This window comes from Poecilia formosa, unplaced genomic scaffold (genome assembly GCF_000485575.1).
Source record: "Poecilia formosa unplaced genomic scaffold, Poecilia_formosa-5.1.2 Scaffold446, whole genome shotgun sequence".
NCBI classification, from domain to species: Eukaryota; Metazoa; Chordata; class Actinopteri; order Cyprinodontiformes; family Poeciliidae; genus Poecilia; species Poecilia formosa.
In genome coordinates this window covers 116,376-134,142 of record NW_006800385.1, presented here as the reverse complement: position 1 = coordinate 134,142, position 17,767 = coordinate 116,376, and the positions used below count along the sequence as shown (strand labels likewise).

At 41.3% G+C, this 17,767-nt stretch overlaps 1 protein-coding gene across 4 annotated transcripts in view; it reads left to right on the top strand.

The window, feature by feature from the left end:
- jade2 (jade family PHD finger 2) overlaps positions 1–17,767 on the top strand; it is a 135,759-nt gene that overhangs the window by 100,091 nt on the left and 17,901 nt on the right. For all 4 annotated transcript variants that reach the window (XM_016663793.1, XM_016663794.1, XM_016663792.1 and 1 more), the window contains exon 11: positions 16,398–16,515. In XM_016663793.1, coding sequence (XP_016519279.1) covers positions 16,398–16,515 — 118 coding nt within the window. The remainder of the gene's footprint in view (positions 1–16,397; positions 16,516–17,767) is intronic.

Genomic DNA, 17,767 nt, shown 5'->3' with positions numbered 1-17,767 from the left:
GGCAATGAGAGCAAATCAGAGCCAAAAGTGTCAAATACTAAAGGCCAGCGTGAGAATATTAAACATAAACTTTGATTTGTTTTGTTGGACTGGAAAGCAGCCATGAAGAAGAAAAATGTGTTTATATTCCTCAGAGGTATGTAATAACCAGCCAAGAAATTTATTGACTGAGGTTTAATTTTCCAGTGAATACAGCAATAATGAAAATCTAACTTGTGCTTCGATGAAGTCAGAGAGGGCAGGTTTCTGCAGTAAATACTTTTATGTTGGATAATTTTAATACATTTTTGCAGCATTTCCAGCTTGGTGGAGCTAAAGTGAAGCACAGTATTAACTTTTAGAATCACATTGAAAGTTATCTCACAAATACACTTATTGCTGTCATTGATTATTTCATTTTATTTTTACAGAGAACAAACATTTTTGCACTAATTTAGATTTTATTTGGTGCAGGCCTTAAAATGTCTTAAATTAATTTAAAAAATGTAAGTTGACCTTAAATAAGCGTCATATTTTGTCAATGCAGGACTATTTAATCTGGTATATTTAGTTTTTCTGTCAGGCAAAAGTTTGAGCTGCATTCTGACATCTTTATTGTGTTCTGCGATTCAAGGCTGTTGAGGCTACCGCTAACTAGCTGCTAATACACCCTGGCTAACTAGCTAGCTAGCTTTTTTGTGTGTCATGGGAACAGATCTGCATTTGGCTGGATGATGATCATTATCGTCACTGGATATCTTCTGTTGCTAACCCAGACATCCTTAAAAAGTCCTTAAAAGGCCTTAAATCAATAAAATGTTATTAAATTCAGTTCAAGTTGGCCTTAAATATGCTAATCACAGGTCTTACATTTTGTTGTTGCGAGATTATGTAATCTTGTCTCTTCAGGCAGACGTTTGAGACTTCAGACATCTTCATAGCGTTCTGTGGGTTGATCAGTAACTAGCTGATAATTCACCTTTGCTAGCTCGCTTGCTAGTTAGCTTTCTTTGCATTCATCATGGCTAAGTGTAATTGTATCACCAGTTGGCTGGACAATGTTTTTGCCACTGGTTCAGTTCTGTTGCCAAGCCAGCAAGTTCCCCTAATCAACTCCAATATTTTTCACTTAAATTGAATTCAAGGTGGCATTAAGAGTCTTGAAAAGTCTTAAATTTGACCTGCTGAAACCTGAATGGAGGGTGAAGAAGACCTGAAGGCCAGAACGATGATTCAGTAGGAAAGCAGGTGTGAAAGAGTCTTTGTCTTGTCCAAGATTATCATTTATTATCAACTAAAACTAAGTAGTAAAAACTGAAACTGATAATCTAAAATAAATTAGAATGGTAATGAATGTGGGCTAAATGAAACTACATTCCAAAACATCCTGAAATTATTCTTTAGTCTTTTGAAATGAAGTGAAATTATTTTTTCCTTCACAAGCAGTTTGTCACGCTGCAGTCGCTCGTCCACAAAATGACGTCAGTAAAAGTTGTTTAACAATAATTGAATAAATATTTTGAAAATAATTCTGTTGCTTATTTATTACACAATCGATGTTTCCACCATCACAATAATTTGACCTTTTTGAAATCTTCACCTAAAAATGAACCAAAGCATGAAAAAAATAAAATTACTAATAAAAACTAACAAACACTAAAAATTAATTAAAATGAACTGAATTAGACAAAAAATGACAATGAATCTAAACTAAAATGAAAACCTGAACGTATGACTGTATATTTTCATATCGGTAACGGCCGTCTCTCCTTTCCGCCGCCGGTGCCGGTACCAGTACCGGTTCCGGTTCCAGTACCGGTTCCGGTGCCGGTTCCAGTACCGGTTCCGGTTCCAGTACCGGTTCCGGCTGCTGGCAGGCGCCGCTCCGTGTCCGGCCCTCTGCTCTCACTCCATAAATACTTTTCATCAAAGTCGACCCGGCAGGAGAAGAGCAAACTAATGAAACGCAGAGCAAGGAGATGTTTTCATTATTTCAGCTAATCGGCTCCTTCTCCCTCTTCCGACCTGTTTGACGTCCAACAAACGGTAAAAACCAGAGAAAAGGCGGCGTTATGAAGTATATAAAGAGGTAATCATGGAGTCCACTGAGGGGCGAGAAGGAAATCTGCGTTGAGCTTTCAGACGTCTGTTTGGAAGCAGCAGGTAATCTTTGTTGGTACACCGTGTTCAGAGGGAAGAAAGCTGCTGCAGCCTTGGCAGCAGGTTACAATTTCACAGCTTGTTTGCTTTCCACAAAACTCCCCTGGTGCTTCTGTTCGAAGAGAACAGACGAAGTCTGGAGGCCAAGCGAGACCGTCTGGAAAACTTCAGCATGTTCAAGCTGGAGATGGAAAAACAGGAGATAAAGTTAATTAAAATACATCTGGAGCCAAAAAGACCAGAAATAAAACTTTTTTCTACTCTGTTGAACAGGATTAGTGGACTTACACCGATTCCTGTCGGGTTCAGAAAAGTTTATTGATTTTCATCTCACATAGGCCTGTCACAATAATCAATATGTAAATTAATCAAATGATAAACTAAAACAAGCTCAATAGTTTCTATTTGCATGATTTTTCATTTTTCTCTTTCTACCAGAAACTGGATGATAAAAGTTTCCAGTCTGGAGTTTTGGGCCAAACAGCCTTTTTCTGAAGGAGCATTTAGTTTCATTTGTCTTTGTGGTTTTATTTAAAATGTCTTCTGCTTCCAGTGTTAAATGTTCATTAGGACTTAAAGAATATGTTTTACCATTATTATCATTATTTTACTGGAAAGTTGTCTGAAAACAACAATATCATCATTTATCGCAATAACTTCTGGGACAATTTATCGCCTTGCAACATTTATCGTGACATTCCTGGCTTCACATTTTGCTCAGTGTCTTGAGAGAAATATTTATAAGCTTATAAATATTTATATTTATAAACGACTGAATGTTTTCAGCCAATAATTCCTGAATATTGATGACAAAGTTCAGCCTCGCTGGCAGGTTGTTTCATTTACAACATGGGAAAACGTCTTGGTGTAAATGAAATAATCTGCCAGTGAAATTGGAACATTTTCATCAGTAAGAAGGAATTATTGACTGAAAGCAAACTCCTGTTTGTTGCTTGTAAGTTAGTTTTGTCTTAAATCAAGTGAACTAAGATATTTGTTCTAGAAACTAAAAAGGTTTGGTTTCTGCAGTGTGTGCAGGAACAAAAGGAGCGTTGACCGTCGGTTTTTAAGGAGCTGTTAACTCATTCCAAGAATAAAATGCACCAGAAGTTAGAACCTCTCTCTATTTGCCAGCTGGCTCCAAGGACCTTCAGGATTCGTCATTCGGATCATCTTTGCTGGTTTTTTCCGAACATGCTGAAGCAAACCCGTCGACCCGGTCGTTGTACGCTCGCCCGGCCGCTCGCCTGGCATCGGACCACCTCTGCTGTTACGCAACGCCAGCTGGGGTCAGAAAGAGGACGGCGGTTTGGAAACCCTCTGATCCGTCACCCGATGCTCTCCGCTGTGCTGACGCTTCACCTAAATGCCGGGTCGGCTCTAAACCCGCGGTGCGAACCAGATGATCTCCGCCGGCCGCAGAGCCATGCGGTTCTTCCACGCAGCGCAGCTGAGGTTGTTACTGCGGGCCAGACGGAGCGAGTCCTGCAGCAGACGGCGCTCCCTGTTGGACCAGCATCAACCTGGCTCCCAACGCTAAGCCTGGCCCGCAGGCCTTCCTCTCCAGGCTGCTAATCCTTTCCAACTTGCTTCAAGTTACTCAGAGACGTCCAAAACCAGTTGCTTTTTCTGTGTAGTCAATAGCGACTCTTATATCTCAACATTCAACAGGCGGATTAATGGTTTCACCAGGTCTCTGTCGTACGCTCAGGACTGACCGGGAAGTGGGTTCAGATTCACTCCAGATGTGAAGCGAAGTGTAATGTGACCTCCTGAGGGACGCAGTCTGTGCTCGGCATAATAAGCTGTTTTCTAAATAAACTCGTACAGTGAGAGCTTACAGCCTCTCCGCTGCAGGAGTTCAGCAAATGTTCACGTCTGCAGGTGGATTCTCCAGAGATTCTCTCCACAAGTTGGAAAACCTCAGGATTATTGCAGTACAAGATATATAGAGCTGAAAAATCCTCCGGCAGAACACCGACTGCTCCGTCTCTGCAAATAAAACGGTGACATGCTGGAACTTCCCCAAGCGCTGAAGCTGACGCCCCTTTCACAAAGTCCTGAATCTGTAAAGCACGAAATAATGTCCAGATAAACGTTTACTCCGAATCCTTTTCACATTTAGGCCAGAGTCCAACATGAAGTTGTTCACAGATGCTTGGCTTTCAAGATGCTCTGAAGCTGAAACGATTAATCGGTTTAATCATGACTAATCATGATTAATCAACTGATTTAGTAATCAATTAAGTGTTAACTGTAGAACAAAACTCTTTCAGCAGCCATTGTACAGCGCACAGAGGGAAAAACAGCTGACCAAGTGCTGAAGGTCAGCTTTTGTGTAGATGGATTGAGAGCTAAACGGCTCTTTGGATTACTTCGGTTTCAGACGTTGCATAAAGCAAAAAGTGAAAATGTTCCAGGAACGTTTATGCAAAGCTCCGCATGTTTAATTTAAGTAAAAAGAAGACAAAGCTGTTTGAAGTGCTCCTGATCTCCAGAACTCACCTGCAGGCCTCAGCCCGGCTCTTTGTCGAAGTCAACCTGCAGTTTAAATGATTAAACTTCACCTAACTTCAAAATGTCAGTGGTGAAGCGAGAACGCTGGTGTCTTTGATCTGCTTTCTCGTCGCGCTGCCTCGGTCTGGGAGCTGAAGGCGAGAACAGGCTCTGCTGCGTCGCGTAGCCTGCAGCTCCGTTTGCTCTGCCAGGAGCCGCCTGTTGAGAACCTCTGCTGCTTCAAATGCTGCGTGGAACCGAACCCTGAGGCGACAAAATGCACAGAGAGCTGATCCTTCGGCTCACGCCTTTGATATTGCTGTGCCACAAGGTCACAGAGCCGCTTTCCAGGCTACAAGGAGAGATCACAAACGCTTAATGATGCCACTCAGAGCACAGAGGGAGAGCTGGCTCATACAGCAAACCTTGTTTTCCTTTATGAGGTGGAGTTCATATATTATTATTATTATTTACATCTGCACAGTAAAAATGCCAGTGTTGAATTAACAACAAGTCAGCTGGTGTTAAATTCAACAATAGAGTGTCACATGAACATTACAACGGTGTTGGTGTGAAAATATATTAAAAGTAACACCAGTGTAGTGTTGATCACAAAACACAATGTGGTGTTAAAGTAAATAACTGACCCACAAGGTGCCAAAATCAATCAAATCCAGTGGAAAATATTCAAAACAATACACAGAAATGGAAAGTTTAACTTTTCTTAAACCCATTTCAGTATTATAGACCAACATTAATTTAACAAAAAAATGGGTGTCAATCTTTTAACACTTTCAAAAGTGTTACTTTAACACCAGCTGACTTGGACACATATAGACACTTTGGGTGTTAATTCAACTCTGGCATTTTTACTGTGTGGAAAGTTCTCGCAGCACTAGAGGGCAAAAAGACGTGTCGCCTTTTTTAGTTGAACTGAAACACATTGAATCCTGCAGCACATCTACATGTTCAGGTTGTCAAAGTCAAGCTAGCATAACTGAGCTACTTTCCTCTGACTCGCCGTTTCCTTCCAGTTAAAACCTTTTCCTGTTGCCTGGTTCTCGTCGTGTTGATAATCGCTACCAGAGCACTGCGTCCCGTTCTTTAATATATCAGACATACGTTTAGTGTTACGTTCACAGCTTGCCCCCATCTTAACGTTTGGCCACGCCCCTAACCGTCTCGTGGCTCCGCCCACTTTGAAAAGTGCAACCCGACTAATTCTGACAGTGAATCTGGATTTCTTTATCCCTCCTGCTGTCGCTCTGACAACCTGTTCACTTTTACCAGGTGTTTGTTTTTCTGTTTGTGGTTTTGGTCATTTAAAAAATGCATCATCAGAAAGATTAGAATACAAACCTAGAATAAATAACAAAATCAGGTAAAATAAAATGTTTCTAAATCAGTTTCTTTCAATAAAAAATGTCTGAACAGAAGCTGCAGGTTTGAGTCTGAAGGATTTCTGGTTAAAACCTGTTTGATTCTCATTCACTGGGAGAAAATCCAGAAATTTTACTCAAGTAAAAAGTACAGCGTGTAAACTTTTTGAAATAAAAAGTTACGGTAGAGATTAAACTAGTTACTTCCAAACTGATCCTGTTTCCTGATCCTGCAGGATTTCAGGAGGTTCCTCTACAGAGACGTCGCGTTTTCCTCTTGCATTCTGAGTCACGGTGATATTTCCTGACATTTCCTCCCACCAGCTTCTGTTTTGGTGAAAGGGCAGAGCGGGCGACGTTTCACCAGACAGTGTGGTGGACGGCCGCGGCACCTTTTGTTTTCAGGCCAAATCTCACCTCACTCCACGGCCCATTTCACCAGCTGCTTCTTCAAATCCCAATTTGTTAAACAGAAAACTTCAGGATTCTTTCATGTCCCACTAACCCCCCCTCCCGATCCTGTTGCCCCTCTGATATGAAATAAATATGAGGCAAGAGACGCATAAATATTTATAGCCGCTCCGGCTCTATAATTCTGCAGTGTGTTGTACTCTGTGTGCGTGCAAACATAGATGTGAGGTGTGTGTGTGTGTGTGTGTGTGTGTGTGGTGTGTGTGTGTGTGTGTGGTACATATTTTCAGACCCTTGGCCGGTGCAGGTGCCAAGGCTGCTGCAGAGATAAATAATTCACTGGAAGTTAAACCTTGAATTCACATCACTTTGAAAAGACAATAGGAGCAACATGGCAGCAGAGCGCGCACACACACACACACACACACACACACGTTCGACACAGATGGCCTGCCATACAATAATCATGCATGAAAACTGAGATGTGTTAACATAATATAATATGAGCTCTAAAGTTGATCTGTTTTGGGTTTTATTGTTTTGACGCGTTTCCGTTTATTAACCATTTATTGACCAGCTCTTGGAGTCTCACACACACACACACACACACAGGCTCAGTAGCTAAGTTACACACAGACAGCGCTGCATCAATAAGTAATGGGGCAGACAGAAGGACCCCCCTCCTGGTTGACCCAGGCTTTTAATATTTTACAGAAAGGTCTCAGAAACGCTCCAGCTGACACGGCTCAGCATAAAATGTCTCTTCACTGGGCCTGACGTCAAGCGGCGCCCCCTACGGTCCAATGTAATATCTGAGCCCGTCCACTCCAAGAGTTTTTCCTAAAAACTGAAAGTTTTTCTGCAGAGTTCATCTGAATATTCAGAGAGTAAAAAGTGTTTTTCAGATGATTTCATCTTTTAAAACTGCAGTTTGTAACTGTCACCATGTGGTAACAGTTTATGAAACAGATAAAAATGAATTTCCCAGAAACAACCAATCAGAGCCAGGAGGCGGGTCTTAGCGCTGTCAATCATTCTTTGTGTGACGCTGCTCATCTCCTCTTGCAGCTAGCACAGCTTGTCCTGAATGCTAATACTAGTTAGCTTAACCACTGACGATGGCAGATAAAAGGTTTTCCTGTAACGGTACTCAGTTGGTTGTTGCTAGGCAACCACATGCTACCCAGCAGGTTGTTGCTAGGTAACAGAGAGTGAGTGAGTCAGGCTGCGTTCACACTGCACCCTGAAGTGACCCAATTCCAATTTTTTGGCCGTAATGTGTCCGGTATCCGATCTTTTCATGACAGTCTGAACAGAACAGGTCCGATTCTTTTCAAATGCGACTCGGGCCACTTGGGTATCCGATACGTGTCGAATTCACAACGTCTAGGTAGCATTCATCAGACCTGAACGTCACCGATACTCGACAAAAGTCACTATTCTGCCTTCTGATGCACAAGCAGGAAGAAAATCAGCAGCAATGATCCTCCTTTAAAGCGAGGATGAAGTTGTTAACTTGCTGCTCCGGTCGGACAACGTGTAGCTAAGCTCCACCGTTAGCCTCCATGTTTACTTCCAAACACTGAGCACTTCTTCTTGTTATGGCGGTCGGCAGAACAACGAGGATGCTGATGTTATTGCGCCCTCTACTGCGCATGCGGGACACGTTCAGGTTGTTTCCCCGTTCACGCTGCAGAACGTTTATCTGGAAGTGTGAACGGCCGCGGAAAAAAAATCTGATTAGCTTAGCTTGCTGAGCGGCTAAGGCCTTTCCTCTGCCTACATCTCCCAGAATGCTGTGCGGTTAGATATTCTGCTTACCGATATTGATCACATATTGTTATTGACTTATTGTTCAGCCCTAGCTTAAAGTTTCATATTTAGTGTTGTTGCTCTGTCTCAGATTAGACCCATCGAAGCGTCGCTGTGGTTCTGAACTCGTTTGGTGTTTTGGCTCCAGGCCTGTTGGTGAAATGACTCTGATGCTAAAAGTGAGACGGCCATTTGGGATCAGAATCAAACTTGTAGTTTTTATTTAATTTTTAAAGTGCAGCGTTTAATCGCTGTCCAAACTGTGTCGGTTTCAGGCTTTGAATTGATACCAGACGACCACTTTAGATCCCATAAACAAAGGCAGACTCTTACACGCATCAAAGCAAGATGCTTTAAAAGCTAAGAACACAAACTAACCGATAAATTACCGACATGCGCCTTATTCCAGTGCAACTGTCTCCAGTTGCAATACAAGTGTTGCCAGGGAGCCGCAGCCGTTTATGGCTGTTTTCTAAAGGCAGTTCTGGGAAGCTGATGATTATTTGCAGGAATATGAGGAGCTTAAAAGTTACTAAATGAAGCTTTTATTAGACAACATTATTTATTGGACAAGATTTTTCTCCTCGTAATGAATTTTGCTAAATATACTATTTCAGTTTTGTGTTTCAGGTCGTCTTGTTGTAGCATGATGGCATATTTTACACGCGTGTGTGTGTGTGTGTGTGTGTGTGTGTGTGTGTGTTTACCGCCATCTTTTAATCCAACTGACTGATCTGTTTGTAAGTGTTTACCAGCCTGACTTTGTGTTTTTGTGGGTTTAGTGTAAAACTGCAGCTTGTCTTCAGTGTGTAAATCCAAAGCACAATAAATTGAAGTTAATTGGAAAGGTTGCAAAGATTACAGTCAGCTGAGTTTTCACCGCTGCTGCCAGTAAACGCATCACTTCCCAAATGAAGTTTTCACTCCAAAAAGCTTTTTGATGATGTTCCTCATGCTGTAATATTATCTAAGCCAGCCTCTGGAGCCATTAGGAATGAAACCTCCCTGTTGAGCTCGCTGAGCTTCTGCAAACACATTCCTGAGACGTCCGCTTACCCCTCACCGATCACGTAATAAAACTCAGCTAATTAGGCTTTACACCTCGCTGTGTGGAGCCCTTCTGCTGCCGAATGAGTCTGAAAAACTTTCTCTGCAATATTTCAGCCAAGAAAATGACTGAATCCAACAAACACCATGCAGAAGGAAACTTTGAACGTGGCAGAGTGTTGGTGCCATAAAACTCAGGATCTGTTGGGATTTTCCTGAAGCCACTTTTCAGTTTGAGAGAAAATGTAAAACAACCAGTGAGAAACAGCTGTGTGGATAAATCAATAAACCAACCAATCAAGTTTATCTGTACAGCACATTCCAGCCGACAGGCAGTTCAAAGGGCTTTATTGGAGCCAAAATCACCATCAAATATGTTGGTCAACGTTTCATTTATTATGGTTCAAACGTAACTAACCAGGTGTTGCTCGGCTAAGCTAACACAGTGGTGAAAGATTAACTACAGCTGCTATTAGCTAAGCTAACACAGTGGTGAAAGATTAACTACAGCTGCTATTAGCTAAGCTAACACAGTGGTGGTTAATTAGTTAATTTAAACACCTGCTCTACTGATTATCTGTCAGAGTTCCTGTTTAGGGCTTTTTGTTAGTTTTTTAACTGAACAGAAACTAATCCTGCAGCACATCTACATGTTAAGGGTGTCATAGTCAAGCTAGCATAACTGAGCTACCTCCCTCTCCCTTGCTATTTTTTTATTCAACCTTTTTCCTGATCTTGTTACCTAGTTGTGTTTTCAGTATCACAGCTCTGCGTCCATCTTTCTTTCATATATCAGGCGTACATTTAAGATTTAGCGCGTTATGTTCACAACTTAACAGCTAAAACCAATGCTAGTCATTGTAGCAAACTGCTTTTTGCCCTCCAGCAGGAAGCGGGGCTGGATCTCTATGGGACCGGTTAGCATAAACTAGCATCTCCGCTGCGTCTCTTACTTTTGTTCTGGGTTTTAGTCACATTTCACCAGAACAGGAATCCTCTCTGGGACACAGAACCCGTTTTCTTCCTGAACTCGACATGTTTTCAGTTTTTTCATAATTGTTTGAGATGAACGCGGCACCGTCCGGCATTTGGGATGAACTTTGTTCATATTTTGATATTTTCTCATTGTTTGTGACGTTTCCTGAAAACATCCACATTTTCAGTGTTGTGAATGAACCAGACGCTTCAGGCGTCGTCATCTGGGCTTTCCCTGAAAACTGAATGCTGCAGTAATCTTCAAAGTTTTAATAAAATCTCTCGTATTATTCTGGGATTTAGCAAATGGAAGTATCTGGTTTCAGATGTTCAGCAGCTCCTCTTGTTATTTTACTTTACTTAGCGCTTTCAGAAAATGCAGTTCAGTTTTTAAAAGAAATAAAAGTGTAATTTCATTATTACAGTACTTGGCATTAAGCCTCCTTATTGAAATTCAGATTACAGTGTGGACTAGTTTTGTGCAAACCTCACCTGCAGAGAAAGGATTTTGTTCTCGTCTTGCACAACAATCAGTTCTTTAAAGAAGAGTGTCTGGAAACTTCCAGATGCTCATACAAGCCTCTTCTTTAATCCTGTCAGGGTTTACGCGTTCTGCATGCACACAGCCAATCCACGCCGTCTGGTTTCATTGTCAACTGAGATTTTTGGAGACAATTTAATCCTTCCACAAATCCTGTTTTGTTTGCGGACATGAAAGGGTTGGCCCAGTAAAACCTCAGTCCAATGAGGATGAGTTCTTAGGAGTAATGAGGTTTTCATCACTGGGATTCGAGCTTTTAAATATTTACTATTAGATGTCTCCACACACTTTCTCTGCATTTTAATGAGTCTGTGTGCGAATGCCCTCCATCTCGACACGGACTGAGCATGAAGACTTTATAAGGAGGAAAGAGAAGTAAGACAGGTGAGAGAGGAGAGGGAAGGAAATTAATTCAGAAAGCAGCAAGAGGATTAGTTCACGTTGAAAAAGAAAACTGCATAAAAGCCTGTGTGATTCTTTAGGAATGAAAGGGGCGAGAAGAGGAGAGTTTGTGTCACAAGGTTTATGCAGAGTTTATTGTTTTGGCAGAAATCCAGACTTCCTCTCTGGATTCCTTCAGCAGGATGTCTGAGTGTGTTCATGCAGCGTGTGCACTCCTTTTATCTGCTCCTGATTTATAAAGACGATACTACAAAGAAAGAAGTTAATGAATCAAGTCTTACTGTCCTGAGGAGTTCAACAGGCTCCGTTTTGTTTCTGCTGTTATCAAAGTCTGTAGAGGTTTAAACACCATCAGTTAGCAGGACAGGTCATCATTTATTACCAGGTTAAAGGTGCAGATGAGAGCAACGCTGCCTGGAAACGAAGAGCATGGATTGGTCACCGCAGCAGCAGCATTTGGAATCCTGTTTGCCTTCGTGATGCTGGTGGGATGCAGTGTCGGTGTGTGTCGGTGTGTGTTATTGAAATCACTTTCTTGGAGCTCTGGCAGCAAAGCCTGGGGCCGTTCTGCAAATTTGAGGCCGATGTGGTCCAGTCAAATCCTCTGACTAAGCCGTGCCGACGCCCCTCAGCTACGATCTGTCCAGGACAATAATCCACTGCCTCACTTTGAAACCTTTGCACATGCTCCAAAGGCTCCCACTGTTTCATGTGCGATGGAAGTTAATGTCACTTTTATTTCAGTCCTGAAAACCCTTGAAGTCACCAAACAGATTCAAGGTATTTTATTGCCATCGTGAGTTTTTATTGCAGCCGTCCATCCCTGTGTTTCCAGCCCAGAGGGAAATGCAGAGAATCGTTAACGTTTCACGGTTCGGTTATTCATGGAAGATTTGCCTATTTGTGGATTTTTTTATAAACCACATTAAAATATTCAAAAGAAAATGCAGCTTGGGAAGTTGAAATATGAAGGCACAACATGCTAGCAGAGGGGATTCATGTTTACAGCTGAAGGTTATTAGGTTTAGGGGCGTTTGGAAGCTTCATTTTGCAGCTAACCTAATATTAAAATTTGTCTGATCTTGAACATGTGGACCCGTTGCAGCGTGACGGCCTGCTAATGATGACTAGCATTGGTTTTATCCGTTATGAGATTTATAACACGCTAAATCTCAAATGTATCCATGATATATAAAAGAAAAAGAAACGCAGTGATTTGCTACTAATTGTCAACGCTACAATAACTAGATAAGGTCAGGAAGAAGTTTTAAGAAAAATATCAAGGAGAGGGCAGCTGGCTAGTTATGCTAGCCTGACATGTAGATGAGCTGTGGGATTCTGTGTTTCAGTTCAGTTAGACAATAAACTAAACACCAACTCTGACAGGTGAGCAGGTACTTAATGCAGCGGTGGTCGGCTAGCTAATTTAGCTTAGCTAATTTAGCTTAGCTAATAGCAGCAGTAGCTAATTACCACAGCGAGAACTTATTAATAATTGTAAAATAAACATTTAGCAAACAAAACTGTAACCAGCTGAATGTTCTGTTCTTTTAGAAACGTCTGAGCGTTTTTTGGTGTTGAATCCTGAAATATTAGCAGTGCTGTTGTCAGTTGATATGGCAACAAGTCTGTGTGTAGCGTCGCCGACGCAGAGCGCGAGAAAGAAAGGAGAAAATGAGTAGCTGAGTTTTTTCCCTTTGCTTCGGCGCACTTCACTAAATTATTAAGAATCGTCTTTTGCGCTCCGGCGTCGTCACATATGAGAAGTTTCTGTGTCCATAATGACAAAAATGCAAGAATCAGTAATTTGTAAAGGAAAAATGATTTAGCTCAGAACTGCAGGCTCTTCCACAAACGGACTCGCCTCCAGTTCTGTCTGCAGGTTTACGTCTGCTGATGCGTGGAGGCTTTTATTTTTATGTTGGTTTCAAAACGTCAGTCAGATAGAAGCTAATCTGCTGTGATCCAACATGGCACATCCACAGAGTGCTTCATTAAAACACACCTGTGTGTGTGTGTGTGTGTGTGTGTGTGTGTGTGTGTGTGTGTGTGTGTGTGTGAACATTCAGGCTTTAAACACATTAAAGGTTTTCACTTTGGAGCAAAACAAATATTTTAAGCCCCAGTAATGAGGGAAACGGCACATGGAGACAAGAGGCCGAAGCTGAACATCTGCTCTCTGATTGGTGGGCGATGTTGCCATGGATCCCCCAGGTGGGCGGGGCTAAGGCGACAGCAGCAGGAGCTAATAAATCATGTAGTTTGTGTGTGTTTGTGCGTAAGTGATAGACTTTGGAGTGTGGGCTTGATTATCTGGCGGCTGTGTGTTTCTGCACATCAGCTTCATGAAGCTTCAGTCGGCTGAATCCTTCGCTGCTCTGACCCACTTTCCCCGTTTCCTCCCTTCTCCCTCGCTGCCTCTTCTCCATCCTCTCTTCTCCTTCAGTCCACTTCTCCTCGCTCCCTAATGCCCTCCTTTATTTTCTACATGCCCTTAATCCTTTTTCATGCGTATGTCTCATATTAGGGCCAAATGTTTATTTTTAATTTGCATTACGTCTGATTTTGTTGCTCAGCTTCAGGTCAGATTAAAAACTCCCTCTGCTGCTGATTAAAGGGAAACAAGATTAACACTCATCCTGATTTAAGTAGAAATACTGAAGCTGCCCAAATCTGTCATAAACTGACAATTTATCTAAGGAATACATATTAATACTAGTGATATTTAACTGTGGTGCCATTTAAAGCAGAGTTTATAAAGTGGTTTGTTGGGTTTGGTGGATGTTTGGCTAAAGAAGTTTTCTGGTTCATTGTTGAGTCTGTTGCTCATCAGCTGCTTCCACCCAAATCTGTTTGTTTCAAATCCTTATTTTTACCTCCACGATGCGCCCAAGAGAATATGAAATTATTACTATTTCTGCATTGTGCTTTAATTATGCATCAGCATAAATGATTCTTTATTTCAGTAAGGAATCATTTATTGCCGATCAATCTGGGAACTTTGGTGTTGCCTAAAAACACAAAGATAATTAGAGTCTTGCCAGCATTTTGTAAATTTATAAACAAAATTAATTTAGAAATAAATAAAAAAATGAGCTACACATCAATAATACTGATCTGTAGCTGCCTACTTACTCACAGTACTGTGTGTGTGTGTGTCTCTCTCTCTGTGTGTGTGTGTGTGTGTGTGTGTGTGTGTGAGCAGTCGATGCTGGTTGTTAGTCGATATACTGGAAACTCAGAGGCTCAAATCAATTGACAGAAAAACACAGAAAGTCTTTCTTAGCTTTTTTATTTCCTTTCTTTAAATATAATTAGTTACTTTTTGCTTATATTTCTACTCAAGACAGAAACTTCTGAATATAAAGATTTATTAGCTGGTTTGCAGAAGCGTAAACAGTGATTAGGAACGCGTCTGCATCCAGTTTGTCTGATAATCAGAATCATTTCTCAGTTTGTTTTTAACCTGTTTGTAAAATAGGAATAAAAATCAAATCTGTGATTTTATGGAAAACATTTCTATACAACCTACAAAAAATTGCACGACTGGCTGGCGATATTTTTCCTTCCTGTTTTCTTTGCTTCTCCAGCCCAGGTATGAACTTCCTGTTGAACCAGGAAGTGATCCAATGATCCTGGCTGCTCCGACTGATGGATCAGAGTTTTTAATTGCAGTTTAAATCTCCTCAAACAGCCAGCGGTCTCTGGGATTTAACCAGCTTTATTTCCTGCTAACTGCTAGCATGGTTAGCTTAGCTTGTTTCTATCATTCCTGAATGAAAACAGAGACTCTCTTCTTTCCTCTCGCTCCGTTTCTCCGCTGCTGGTTGTGAATCGGCGCTCGCTCTGTGTCCTAATCAAAGCCAGGCTCTGCACATTGTGTCCCAGTTGGGAGCTATTTTTATCTGCGGTGTGTTTCTGTGGACCGGATCTGTCCGGACCGGCAGATAGAGCGTGACCCTGCGGCGCCCCTCGGCTGTTTGGACAAAACAATACCCGGATAAACCCGATCAGAGATCAAAGATCGATCTGTATCAGCGATGTAAACTCATACGATCCATTTCTGTTTATACTGGCCAGAATAATATTAAAATGTTGAATTTACTCCAGTTTAATTCTCTCTGTACTAAACAAATAACTAAACAATCATAACTGTTTAAAGTGCCTGTATTTAGTGATGCTCTGTAATAATTAAATCAACCCATAAAATAATTATTGTGGAGCTGCTGACAAACTCCAGAAATCATTTTTTCCATGTTTGGCTCCGTTTCTGATTGTCTCCATTAGTTTGGATTCGTTTCTCATTTCCTGCTGAAGCAAAGCAGCAACAGATCCTCCGAGCGAAACGCGATAATTCAGCCTCCGGTTCTGACCTGCAGCCAGAAACATGCAGCCATGACGGCGTCAGGATTCCTGCTGAAACGAGTCGGAAAAACCACCACATGCTCGCAGTCACTCAGAACAGGAGCAGGAAGCTTAGTTGGTTTTTAAAAACTGATTTATGTTGGCAGATCGACATGTTGATCACTTATGCATCATTAACATCAGTTTCTTAAAAAGGTCTATATTCAGTTGTAAAATATGGATTTTATTAAACTTGAATCATTTTTGGTGTCGCTACTTATTTCCTAATATTAAAACTCTGAATCATCCGCAAAGGCAGAAATAAATTATTTCTTCACCTTCTGCAGTTTATTTTTAGCCAATTGTTATAAAAAAAAACACAATTAGAGAAAAAACTGTATTTTCAATGAAACAGTAAAAATAACTTAAAAAATGGATCCACCTTTTTGCACTTTTATGAGGAATATTAAATTGTTCTACATTTTTTCTAGAAACAGGAAATGTTGGGCATCAGGTCGACTTCTGGATAAAAATCACTGGATGTTTTGCTTTAAAATGAAAATAAAAACCTGATCAGTAAAAACAGAAACTTTGTGTCATATTTAGTTTAATTTGCTTGAATCTTTTGTCAGTGAAAATTCACCTGCAGCGCGAAACAAGCAGCTGTTTACTTCATTTGTTTTTGTGATAAGAAACAAGAAATAAAATCACGTATGCAGTTATAAGCTGTTTGCTTTTGCCTTGTTGAATTGAAGCAGAAAATTCTCCCAATTTATTGTCTTAAAGTGTGTTTTTATAGATGAGCCGTCCGTGGTAGAAAAAGGGTGACTGTGCCTTTAAATGTGCTCCAGGTGCGTAACCTGTGCTACATGGTGACCCGGCGGGAGAAGATGAAGCTGACGCTCTGCGACCTGCAGGAGAAAATCTTCCACCTGCAGATCCAGCTGCTGGAGGAGGAAACGGCTGCAGGTAGGAGCCGAAGCCAACATGATCATCTTTTCGTCATTTCCTCGTGATGAAGTGAGTTTCCACAACAGAATCACGCTGAAGACACCAGGAACATGCCTGGTATTTTATTTCTCTTAAACAAACAAACATGATTGTAAAGGTTTAGATCAGGGGTGTTCAAAGTGCGGCCCGGGGCCGTTTGTGGCCCCTGGATGGATTCTGTGTGGCCTTCCAGCACTTCTCCGATTCCTTTGTTTTTATAATGGAAAGTTTTTTACTTTTCTTCTGCTTCACCCCAAAGCACGATTCGACGTGTTGATACACATCGAATCTAACATGGCATTTGATCGGTGATCGGCAGCAAAAACTGATCAGAGCGTCCGTAGAAAATAATGAACCTAAATGCTAAGTGACTGAAAACTTTCATTAAAACGTAAAACATTACATGTTTCATTTACTGTTTTGCAGCTAAAGGAGAAAAACTCAGTCATATTTTTGGGTTTTAATTTTGGCCCCTGGATTCATTTTGGCACAAAGCAGGAAACGGATATTAAATATAGTCAATTTGTTAAAAATCTGATTGGGAGATTGATTAGTTCACCGCCTGCAGTGATGCATCTATGGTCGACATCGATCGATGATAGAAGCTGATGGAAGCAAAGAGTTTACTAAACTATGAAAGAAACGTGAATCATGAGACTGAAAATGACAAGAAACGGAAAATAAAATTAGTTTTACTGCTTTAGGATCAAAATGATCAACACTGGAAAACTCAATCAACGCCAGATATTAAAATCATCAAACAGATCCATTTATATTTGCCCATCTGGCCCAGTGAGACGCAGCTGGAAGTTTTAAACTTAATAATTACAATAATGATATTTGAAGTGGAGGAGGACGAGTGTTTGTGGTGGAAACAGAATGAATTCGATGAAAAGCTCCATGGCGTCTCTGAAGGAAGCAGAGAAACCCACCGGCTTCTGAACGAGTCGTTAAAATCCACCAGGAAGTCGAGTAACGACCATTTTGTCGTTACATGAAACATATTTTATCATATTTTTATTATTATTTACTGCGCCTGCTGAATGACGGCTGTTTGGTGATGTGGAGCCTCTTTAGCTGGACGAGTCGCGACCCGCCACCGACATGGGCGAAAGCTTGTTGTCATGCCAACCCCACTAAACGGTAACGACGGTGAACTTTCGTCTTCGGCGCTCTTCATCCTCCAGGAGGGCGGCGCACATCTACACGCTCAATTAAATCAAATACAAAC